At 34.6% G+C, this 11,512-nt stretch overlaps 2 protein-coding genes across 3 annotated transcripts; one reads left to right on the forward strand and one right to left on the reverse strand.

Moving 5' to 3' along the window:
- The first annotated feature begins 3,307 nt into the window (after positions 1–3,307).
- LOC121252926 (glucuronokinase 1-like) lies at positions 3,308–7,805 on the forward strand. Of its 2 annotated transcripts, XM_041152780.1 has the most exons (6): positions 3,309–3,596; positions 4,625–4,774; positions 5,752–5,940; positions 6,022–6,138; positions 6,954–7,114; positions 7,358–7,805. In XM_041152780.1, the coding sequence occupies exons 1-6, from the start codon at positions 3,369–3,371 to the stop codon at positions 7,608–7,610; spliced, it is 1,098 nt and encodes a 365-aa protein (XP_041008714.1). In that variant the 5' UTR covers positions 3,309–3,368; the 3' UTR covers positions 7,611–7,805. The 2 variants fall into 2 exon arrangements, with proteins under 2 accessions (XP_041008715.1, XP_041008714.1); XM_041152781.1 differs by lacking the exon at positions 6,022–6,138 and having other exon boundaries at positions 3,308–3,596; positions 5,752–5,964.
- Positions 7,806–8,792: 987 nt separating this feature from the next.
- LOC121253697 lies at positions 8,793–10,500 on the reverse strand. The gene is made up of 2 exons (XM_041153707.1): positions 9,874–10,500; positions 8,793–9,368 (listed from the first exon to the last, which is right to left on the reverse strand). The coding sequence occupies exons 1-2, from the start codon at positions 10,279–10,281 to the stop codon at positions 9,210–9,212; spliced, it is 567 nt and encodes a 188-aa protein (XP_041009641.1). The 5' UTR covers positions 10,282–10,500; the 3' UTR covers positions 8,793–9,209.
- Between the last annotated feature and the right edge of the window lie 1,012 nt (positions 10,501–11,512).

The following is an 11,512-nucleotide window of genomic DNA, read 5'->3' on the forward strand; positions in this document are numbered from 1 at the left end:
TGCAAGTGGAGCAGACATGTTTGGGTTCACTTCAGTGAGCAATGTGGAGATACGAATGAGTAGCAATCATGAACTCGCAAATGTTTGATAAAATGCAGTTGTTGTTTTGCATGGAGTTATGCAGATTGGCTCTCAGAATGAAGTCACTGAGGATGATATCTATTTTACTTCTGATGTTGGAGAGTGATGTAGGCAATTTGGAGACTTGAATTTGCGATTTTGGGAAGTCTTGAGTGACAAAGGCGTGGTTGAATTAGCCCTTGGGTGTGGAAAATCATTAAAATTTCTTTGAGTGACAGCTTGTGCAAAAATAGCAAACATTTCATTGGAAGCAGTGGGATCGCACTGCAAATCTTGGGAGACCCGATCATTGGATTCAGAGTACATAAGCAACAAAGGGTTAATTGCTTGGGCCAATGGATATAATATCAAAACTATAGGTCTGGGGTATGCAGCAACACCCATTGATGGGGTTATTATTGCGAAACATGAAGTGGCTGTTGATATAAAGAAAATTCTTGTTTTTGACTCAAGTGATGGGACAATCGTGGGCAAAGATACAGCACTTTGTGGACAAGGTGCTTCTATAAGGGATGGTTTGCCACATGTCTGCAATAGAGATAGGAAGGACAAGTCATAGTAGGCTTGAGTTAAGTAATAAGAATTTAGTAGTTGGGCTAAGCCTATAACCCAAAACGATCATCTCTTTTATTTGCATGAGTTTTGTTGAGTCAGGTCATGACCCATTTATTGTTAGTTATGATTGTAATTGTGGCTTTATGTTTATTGTTGGAGTAAGTGGCATGTGGCCCAAGAGTCGAACATAGAAGTCGTATATGTAGTAGAATGAGGAACTTGTAATGACATCTAGAATCTGAATACAATTGTTTTCTATTTTGCTCTCAATCTCTCTTCTATTGGAGGTTAGGTCAACCTCGAATCTGACCATTTTCTTTACATTTTCTTTCATATATTTTAGTTATCCAAACACTACTCATCAGGTGTGTTACACATGCATGGCCCATAATATTAAACTTAGCTGACCACGTAAATGAACTCCCGATTATATAAAATCTCTTATATGAATAAAATAACGTCGGAGGTTCAGTACATGCAGCATGTCGTTAAAGTTTCAAACAACAAAGAAGAAAGTTTTTCCTTCCTCTTTTCTTTGATGGAAGATCAAAGCCTTGCCTGCCTTTTCAATTCTTTGTAAATAACCGAGAGGAAAAATCTTCCCTTGTCCTACGTACGTTGTCATTATCATCAGCAATTCATGAATTTGGGAATTAGGAATGTATACATAGGGGTTGACTGTTGGGCTTACCAGGGTGTTGATTTGGACTATAACATGTTTGAACAAGTCTTGCTACGAATCTGGTCCATTCGGTTTTTGTTTGGTGAAAAATGGTGACCTTAACTGGGCTTAAACTACAACTAAAGGGGGTAAGATGGATGATTTTGGGATGGACTTCCACGAACTGGTCTATTTGGGTTAGGTTTACTAGCTAGGGTGGGCTCCTTCTGTACTTTCCGAGTTTCCCCTGGCCTGAATACTTGTGATACTTAGAATTAGTCTATTTATAGTTATCAAATGGAGACTATTCATCCAAACTCATAGAGCTATGTTTAAAAAACATTTAAAATTATAATAATATTATTTTTAAAATAATTTTTTCTCTTTTTATCCAATTCATTAATGGTACTGCACATGCAGTCCTCCACTCAGGATTGAAAATAGAATTTTTCTGACACTCATATATACACATGATAAATGATATTTATAATCGTGAAGTGTGCAAGCGCCGCACAATCTCTTTTAAAAAATGAGTAAATACGGAATCTAAATAAAATAAAAATAAAATTAATTTTTTAATAATAGATCACTTTTTTTCAAAAAAATTGTGCAGTATTTATGCATTCCACGAATGTATCTAGCATTATTTCTCTATATACATATGGTTGTTGATGATTGTTACACTTGTGATGAATATCCATGTAAATCAATTGTATCAAGTAAATGACATATAAGTTAAAACTGGTTTGACATTAAGCTTCGTTTTGTTTCTCAACCCACTTCAACTCATCTCAACTCATCATTATAATTTTTTAAAATTTCAATACAAAATATAATAAATAATTAAACTTTTTCAAATCTTAAAATAATAATAATATTAAAAAATAATATTCTATCATCTCAACTCAATTCAGTTCAACATCTAAACGTAATATAAGGCTCATGTCCATAGTTTTTAAGGAGCTAAATTTTACAAGAAAATCATGTTTTGTTCAAATTCTTGTATTCTCGCTGAACTCTCAATTAGAATTGAGAATGAAGACTGAGAAAAAAAAAAAGGAAGAAGTTTCCATCACCCCTCATCCATTTTTCCCTTTGGGGGGCGGTTACTATGCCGCCCCATTTTAACCGCTAGGTATACCGCCCAGCGTAAATTTTTTTTTTCTTTTTTTTTTTCACATTTTTTTAACATATTTAAATATATTTAAAAAATAAAAAAAATACACCAATACACTTAAAATTACTTCCTTAATTACTAAGTAAAAAAAATAAAATAAAAAAATAAATTTTGACTATAGGTCAAATAGAGGTGTCAAATTAGAGAGGTAAAATAGATTTTCTATTCCCTTTAATATGTCGAATCCAAAAGTCTCATCTATTTTTGTTCTGCTGTTTCTTCTTTTTCTAATTCATACCCCTTGAGTTTTTAGTTTCATCATGCGATTCATACATGACTTCTCATGGCATAATGATGCAGTTATTGGATCGATTTCGGTTTAAACTAATCAGTCATTGTATTATCCGTTGGATTCCATATTTGAAAAAAAAAATGACAGATAAGAGGGAACGTTGAATAAAATATTATTAAAATATTTTTTTTTAATATTTTTTGATTTTTATATTTGAAAAAGTTAAATTATTTATTATATTTTATATAAAAATTTTAAAAAAAACGTAATGATTAAATGAGATGAGATAGAATGAGTTGAGTTAAACTGTAAAAACAAACATGGCCTAATCAAAAAGAAATTACTGAGTGCTTGGACTCTAATAACTAATTTCTTTGATACGGGTGATAAAATAGCTTCTATTTTTTTTTTTTTTAAATCTCTTTTTATCTCTATCTATATTTAGTAATTATCTTAATTTTAGAAAAGATGTATACTGTGCTTGACGACAACTTTAATCCGACGTTAATATTAACAGACAAATGTTAAATTCAGCAAAGATCCCGACGTTTGACGTGGCATGCTGACGGGCTAGACGTACAGATATACATACATATATATAAGAGAGAGGAATGACTAATGAGCTCAGATTGAGAACGTTAAAATAGGGATCTGTAATTCCGATGGGTACGCAAAGCACTTCTCCGGTTTCCATTTCGAATGCGATCGAACACAAGGCCTATGCGAGGGTGGGACTGCTCGGAAATCCCAGCGACGTCTACTACGGCCGTACTATCTCCTTCACATTCGGCAACTTCTGGGCCTCCGTTCAATTGCAGCCGTCTGATGAGCTCGTCATAAAGCCCCACCCAACACACGATCTCGTCCAGTTCCGCTCCCTCGATCACCTGGTCCTCCCTTTCTCCCTGTCTCTCACTATTTCTCTCTAGTTATATCTACATTTCCATGATGGTGCACGTCTGTGTCTTTTTTAAAGTGAGCTTGATCTGCAATATTGTTGCACTTGGATTTGGGTGTATTGAATTTTCGGTTATTTTTTTTTTTTTACCGATTATTTTCTCTTAAGGTGTATTTAATTTAATATTGCTTGCAAGATATGAGAATCTCAAATATCTGCTCAATTTGGTATTAGCTCCCTATCGCTGTATGAAAGTCTCGATTTTTGGGAAAAACTTGCTTATCTTTTGTTTTAAATTTGGGTGGGATTTATAGTACTAAAGGTCCAGTTCCTAAATAGATCTTTATTTCAGAGTTTAATTGTTCATTTACTGCAAGTACCGATATTTATGGTGCCGTATCAGTCCTATTTAAGCCCTTGTAAACTGAGCGTTATATATGGCTCTGGATAGAGCAAAATGAGGAGAAGGATTCCTGCGATGCTGCTCTATAATCGGTGACTTAACCTGCTGCATTGACTGAAGTAATAATGTAGGACTGGGGGTCTTCCCTTACAAACATAGTTTATCCCGACTGTGCTCTAGTTTTCATATGGTTGGATACTGACGATTTATTTTGGTCTTGCCAATTATCGTCTGTAGAATCTGGGATGCCATTTAACTAGTTATGAACTTATGTGTTTCTTTTTACAGATTGAGAAGATAACATTCAATAGCTGTATTCCTCTAATACGTATTTCGAGATATGCATGAAGATTCATTAGATCGGTTGGATTAGGGAATGATGTTCTTATGTTGTTATTTTATATTTAGCCATTATGCTCTCCAAATCAAAATTTACATATAACTAACACAACCATTTGTTTGTTAGTCCATTACTCTCCCTCACACACACACGTGCATGCATGCACGAACAATAAAGAATGTTGTGGTCATCAAGTCCATATTTATCTTAGTCCTACATGATACGATTGATTCTGGATTTCATGAGGATTAATAATATGCTTTCCTTTTGTTTACAGGTTAATCGGTTGAATAATGAAGGTTACTATGGAGGTGTACGATTGCTTATGGCGATTTGTAAAGTTTTCTATAATTATTGCAAAGAGAACAAGATTGATATATGTGGGAAAAATTTCACTCTATCGTATGACACCAATATCCCTCGCCAGGTAGAGATTTAAACAGTCCTACAACAGATTGCTTGCCACTTTGTGTGATCATCATTGTGTCAATTATGTTGTGCTATTATTTCCCTTCTTCCTATGTTTGTCTGTGAAATATAATGTTTTCCGGATTCCCATTTTGTTGGCATCGAGTACTTGTGCAATCTTTTCGTTAGGAAATTATTGGGAAAATCTTTGTGGTTGGTCATTTACTATGTCTTCTACTGATTATTTAGAATCTCTAGTTTTTACTAATCTACTTCTTCGTTCAACATTGATTCATTGAATAAACTGAAGTCTACCCCCCTTATGTTAAGGGTTTCCTTTTAGATTTACTGCCTGGAAGTAAAAGAAGTTTTCATTGTAAAAAGTAGGGTGAGTGAAATGGTCCTTTCAGCATCAGGATACATAAGCATGAGTTTTATTTTTTGCATTTACTTATTAAAAAAAAAAAATGTGCTCATGCTCATCGCTGTACATGTAAGAACAGATATCTTATGTCTCCCAATATATATTTTAGTTGAATGTTACTTTGACTCATTAAAATCCAATACGTATTCTCTTTGATTGAGCTCTTTATCCACTCTGATTTTTATTTTTTATTTTTTATGGTTATAGTTTTGGCAACGGTGGAAGTGAACTCAAAATGAGAAAGATACCATCCATGCCTCAAGAGCTGTATTTTACATTATCCTTTTTTCCCCGTGGACAAAATTAATTGCAAACATCTTGTATTGGTATTATTATGTTGATTTTGAGGGCATGAGTTCGAAACTCCACAGTTACTTGAAAAAAAATTGCGAACATCTTTACTTCCCCATTTTGTTGTAGTGTAGTTGTGACTTTATGTGACCGCAAGTCTTGCACTGTCCTTTTGTTGTTATTATTGTTCTTTTCAATGGGAGTAATAATTATTTAGGACTTCATGTTTGACTCTTTCAATATTGCATCACATGGCTTAAGTTATAATTTCGACATTTCAGACAGGACTTTCAGGTTCTAGTGCTATTGTATGTGCTGCCCTAAGCTGCCTTCTTGACTTCTACGAAGTTAGGCATCTGATTAAGGTGGAGGTCAGGCCTACTCTTGTCCTTGCTGCAGAGCAGGAACTTGGAATTGTTGCCGGTCTCCAAGACCGGGTGGCACAGGTTTATGGGGGTCTTGTTTACATGGTACATGATTTGAATTTTTTACAGGTAATGCACATCTAATGATAAAATGCAGTGAATTAGACATTTGAGTTTCTTATGTAGGACTTTAGCAAGGAATACATGGATGCCTTTGGGCATGGCATCTATACACCCATGGATATTAGTCTTCTCCCACCTCTTTATCTTATCTATGCTGAGAATCCTAGTGATTCAGGGAAGGTTAGTATCGAAGCCCAACTTCATTTTTCATCCTATCTTTATCATTGTCTTTATCTTTAGTTATGTTTTATACAAGGTGTTTATATACAAAAATGCTTTATATGAGCTTCCATTCTCATCTGATGTGGTTACGCATGTTTTCAAAATTCTGATCTGCGCATGAGGTAGTCTTTATGTTAAAGAAAGGGGCGTGCAATAGTTTTAGCTCAGTATTGAAGAAGTTCCATATCCTACATTTTGCCTGCATCGCATTGTTCCTTGGATAGGAGCTATAGTCCTCGTTTTTAAACTTCGTTTGATGGCCTTGCCATCGATTTCTATTTTAACAAAGAGAATTTTAGTCAAACCATCAAGTTTTAATTTTCACATCTGAACTAGTTTTTGTTTCAATACTTCGTGATAATGCCAGATATTTATTTTTGTCTGTTTGTCATCTACTTTTGCGCATCGGTGCGTAAAGAATTTGCGGTCTTTCAAATTGATTGATTGATTGATAGTCTATTCCAAGGTTATGAGTGTCGCATCAGCTTGTCCCATCTTTGGTATATTTTGTCTTCTTTTTTTTTTCTTCTTTTCAAGAGAGAGTACAGGATTACATCACACTAATATTATGTTGATAACTTCATTGTTTCATACATGTGCTGGTTTGTCAATGGTTTTCACTTTTCACTGCCATCTTTTCTTTGTCAACAACTTCATTGGAAACCTAGTTATGAACTAGCCTTCCAGCACCCAAATGCTGAGCTCTATGAAATTTCATTTGAACGCAGTTGTAATGGGAGAGAATTGTATTTAAGCATTAATCATAAATGCAGGTTCATAGCACTGTACGCCAAAGGTGGCTCAACGGTGATAAGTTTATACTATCATCAATGCTAGAAGTTGCAAATGTAGCAAAAGAAGGAAGAACAGCATTACTTGAGAAGGACCATTCCAAACTTGCAAAACTCATGGATTGTAATTTTGATCTCCGAAGGTGAGAAATTTATACAACCAGACTGTTCAAATCACCATTGGGATGATTATTATAATTCTGACCCAAGTTGCCCAACTCCACCATATTGTTGCTCTTCTGCTTTGATATGCATAGAAAGATTTCCCCTGGTGGTGATTAAATATCTATTTTGGAAAATATGACAGAAAGATGATGGTAGTCTGAGACACACACACGTATATTCCTTTTATTGCTACTGAATATTGTTGTTTAAATACTGTACAGGAGCATGTTTGGTGATGATGCCCTTGGTGATTTAAATATAAAAATGGTGGAGGTGGCACGAAAGGTGGGTGCTGCATCAAAATTTACAGGTAGTGGTGGAGCTGTAATTGCATTTTGCCCTGACGGGCCTTCACAAGTAAAGCTTCTGGAGGATGAATGCCAGAAAGCTGGTTTTATTGTCGTACCAGTGGAAGTTGTTTCATCTTGTCTAAATGCTAATGAGCTTCAAACCCTAAAAAAGCTAGTGTGTTGAAATCAAGGGCTCCTCCCCACATCTCCCATAAAGCTGATAACTTCTTATTCGTTAAAAACTTTAATGTTGGCGTTTCATTGTAGACATATCCACTAATAACGCAACACATTGTGTTTTTTCAACTGATTTCGGCTACATAAGAACATCTAATGTAAATGTAAATGAATGCCACCCCGAATTGAGTATTGTTCGTTACAAAGCTTTCTCGTTGCTGTACCAAGAGGCCCTTTCACTACGCAATAGTGGGGAGATAGTGATATAATTTGCAGAACAAAGACTTGAAATTCGAACGACCCTTCAGGTTGACTGAGCTGAATTTCGTGCCAAACTTGTGTAGAATTCATTTTATATCTGAGTGGTCGTTCAACGGAAAAATTAAATAAACGAACTGTTCTTCAGTGACTCATTCCCTTGTGGTTAAAGTTGTGTTTAGATATTGAGTTGAGTTGAATTCTTTATAAATAATAATGAATTAAGATGATATAGTAAATTTTATGAGATCCACTTAAAATGAAATATGATTGTTTGGATGTTAAACTCATATAAGATGAGTTCATCTTTAAACTATTCTCAACATCCAAACACACGGTTTATACAATTGGAGTCTAGTTCAAAATTGAATTCATCGTGGGGCCCATAACCTGCAAATATTAATTGTCAAATACAAGGTTTTTCATCTTTCTCATGGGACCTCATATTGTTTATTACTTTTGCTTACTTAGCGCCGTGGCTACAAGTGCAGCTTGTACAAAAAATTTGTCTTTTGTGTCGACAATGAGAAGGATTGTCAGGTGAACAGTAAATTCCACAAAACTCATCTTAACATTCAAACATTTAAACTCAACTCAAATAAACTTCATAAAATTCACTCAACCATCTCAACTCACTATTATTTTTAAAAAATTCAACTCAACTAAGTTCAATATCCAAACGCAGCCTAAATGTATTTAGATATTAAGATAAATTTAAATGTATTTATAAAAAATTGAAATAAGTTATTGATCCTACATATAAAGAAATGTTAATTTGAAAAAGATTGTAGATCCAATGTGTAAAAAAATTTTGAGTTGAAATAAATTTGAGAATTTATTATTTGGATATTAGACTTATCTTAAAATTAGACTGAATTAAATTCAACTCAATTAAATTTAACAACTAAATGGGGCCTAAATGATCTCTCTCTACTCAAACAAGCAGTATACCTAGCCTTCGATTTTTCAGCTTTCAAAATGGTATATTGAAATCAAGGTGACCATGCTTTCGGCCAACAATGCAACCGCGTCGTTTTAAGTTACTTCATGACACAATTGTCACCCTCATCTCTAGGCATTTTCCATCTACCGTTCATTCATTAGATGGTTAGTCCAATTACACAGCTCCTAATAAAACACAAGATCTAAAAAAATAAAAAGTAACTAAAAAAAATTTCCCTATCCGTCCGAAAGTAATAATTCTACATGACAACAGCTTACAGAAGTAAGGCCTTCTTTGAGCGCAAAAAATTACTGTTATACGTCAAGATCAAGCATACCAGTGGAAGGCTTGGCTTCAACCTTTTCCTTTCCAAGGTCGAAGATGCAAACCCCATCCAGAAGAAGCTCAATCATCACAAAGTGATGCGATGAGCTCATGCGGTGAAGCCCATATTGGAAGATCGATTAAAGATTGTTTCAATCGCTCTTCTTGTGCATTGCACGTAGCTTCTGCTACATCGCATAAATTTGAAATATCCCGTATTATGGCTTCCTGGGCTTCCACCTGCATTGTCAACCAGTTCAACCAAAAGACCGGTTTTAGTGTAGTTTGTAAGCCTAAAGGAGCCCCCCGCTTCTGTTTGAAGACCAAAAGTCTCTCTTTGCACGGCAATTAATCTCTGTTCCGTGTATAAGATGTATTGATGTAATATAGAACATAAAGGGACTCGAAGTTTTGAACTTTGAAAGAGTGGAGACTTAATAAAAAAAAAAAAAAAAAGGGACCACAATTACATACAATGAAAAAGGGGAAAAGAAAATAGATCATCGAATGCAAGATTCAAAATTCTCGTATAACCAAACGGGAGCGAGGGCTTAATGAAAAAGTAACTAAGAAAATTCGCGCAGCAATTCATGACGATGAATATGAAACAATGAGCAAAATTGATCAGAACTCTCAATTTTATTCAGTTTTCCCGTGGCAAAAAGAAAAATTCAGTTCAACTTCTCCAAATAGTGTCAATTAGCGATCCAAAAGCAGATAACCAACAACCAACCGAACAAATTACCTGCAAGAGAAGCTCATCCACGGGTAACCCATCAACAACCTCCGGCAAATACTGAGGCGAAGCACCGAGCGCCGCCGTTTGCGCTAGTCCCTCGCGTTCAGCTTGTTGTTTTTGTAGAATCGAACTCTGACGTTGGCTGTGACCGGCTTTCTCCTCCATTGCACGCAAGCTGTTCGACAAAAGCTCCCACTGGTCGATCTCTCTCTGGTACTGCGCCTTCAGCTTCAGCAGTGTCCTCCTCTTCCGCTCCTTCCGGTTCCTCTCCTCCGCTTCGGGATCCGTGCTAGATGCGGGTTGTTCGGCCGCCACAGGGTCGCGGCAGCGCTTCTTGCGCTTGTAGACGAAGCCATCATCGTTATAAAGCTCCCACCCCTCGTCGGCTTCCCAACACGTGGTCGCCGACTCCATGCCCCAATAGCGCGGATTAAAAATATCCTACTCCATAGAAGTGAAACGAAATACGAGTGTCCAAAAATGAAAATTAGAAATCTTTTGGAATAAATTTGGAATTCAAAATCGTATTGGTAGTGGTAGATTGAAATTGAGCGGGAGTGCGGAAGAGCGCGCGCGAGTTGAAAGACTTTTTATCAGCCTTATCTAGAAGACACCATCTGGCCAGAACCCAAATTGTCACTCTTTTTTGATTGGCATCGGTAACGTCTCCACTTGCGTCGGTTGTTTTCATAATTGCCTCAGCTATTCTCATTTCATCCCATAATAATAAATTTTTTAAATTTTTATACAAAATAAAATTAATAATTCAAATTTTAAAATAAAAAAAAATATTAAAATATAAAATTTAATAATATTTTATTTAATTTTAAACTTTAATATCAATTCATTTCATCTTATTTACGAAAATAATAATAAAAATAATATATAGAAGCTTGGAATCTTGTACAATTTTAAAAAAATAATAATAATAAATTTGAGATCTAAATAAAAATAATAATTTTTTAATGATAATTTTAAAAATAAAAATACGCGTGACTCTCATGTTCCAAAACTATACATAGTATTCCTCCGGTTTATTTTGTGTTTGATAAGTAACATTTCATGTAGTGGTATATAAGGGTGTAATCGATCCCGTCCTATCGATCTTGATGGAGAATTTCAGACCCATTTTTTTGGGTCCATTGAAAGTCCAAACTGGATCGTTTTGGTTCAATTCGGTCAACGGGGTATTTCGGTTCGGGTCTCTTTTTCCTTTTTTACAATTTTTTGACAACAAATTATATGAAATGGTTAAAAAAATCAAGTGAATGATATAATCTAAGTTGTCTAATTAAATATATACTTAACTAATTAAATATTTTAATTAAGTATAATAAATTAATAATGAAAATAGTATGTGTACTATCAATAATTAATAGTTAATAGTTTGTCTTAAAATTTTTAACCTTTAATTTTTATATAATCTAAGTATAAATAATTAGGTTAGAAGAAAATCAAATAATTACTTATAATCAGAAGAAAATTATATAATTACTTGCTTTTAATTTTTATAACTACTTAAAAAATATTATATAAAAAATTGCTTAAAAAATTATATATTAAATTCGAGACGGGACCGAAAACTCAATTTCTTCATTTTCTTGGACCAAGATCGATCAGTCCCTTAATCAGTCTAATCCGGACT

This window comes from Juglans microcarpa x Juglans regia, chromosome 2S, assembly GCF_004785595.1.
Source record: "Juglans microcarpa x Juglans regia isolate MS1-56 chromosome 2S, Jm3101_v1.0, whole genome shotgun sequence".
NCBI classification, from domain to species: Eukaryota; Viridiplantae; Streptophyta; class Magnoliopsida; order Fagales; family Juglandaceae; genus Juglans; species Juglans microcarpa x Juglans regia.

Excerpts from the sequence above, each read along its gene's own strand:
- LOC121252926 (XM_041152780.1), top strand. The coding sequence starts at position 3,369 with ATGGGTACGCAAAGCACTTCTCCGGTTTCCATTTCGAATGCGATCGAA. Across the intron at positions 3,597-4,624 it reads TCCGCTCCCTCGATCACCTG|GTTAATCGGTTGAATAATGA; the intron begins GTCCTCCCTTTC and ends TTTTGTTTACAG. Across the intron at positions 4,775-5,751 it reads ACACCAATATCCCTCGCCAG|ACAGGACTTTCAGGTTCTAG; the intron begins GTAGAGATTTAA and ends TCGACATTTCAG.
- LOC121253697 (XM_041153707.1), bottom strand. The coding sequence starts at position 10,281 with ATGGAGTCGGCGACCACGTGTTGGGAAGCCGACGAGGGGTGGGAGCTT. Across the intron at positions 9,369-9,873 it reads TGGATGAGCTTCTCTTGCAG|GTGGAAGCCCAGGAAGCCAT; the intron begins GTAATTTGTTCG and ends TTGACAATGCAG.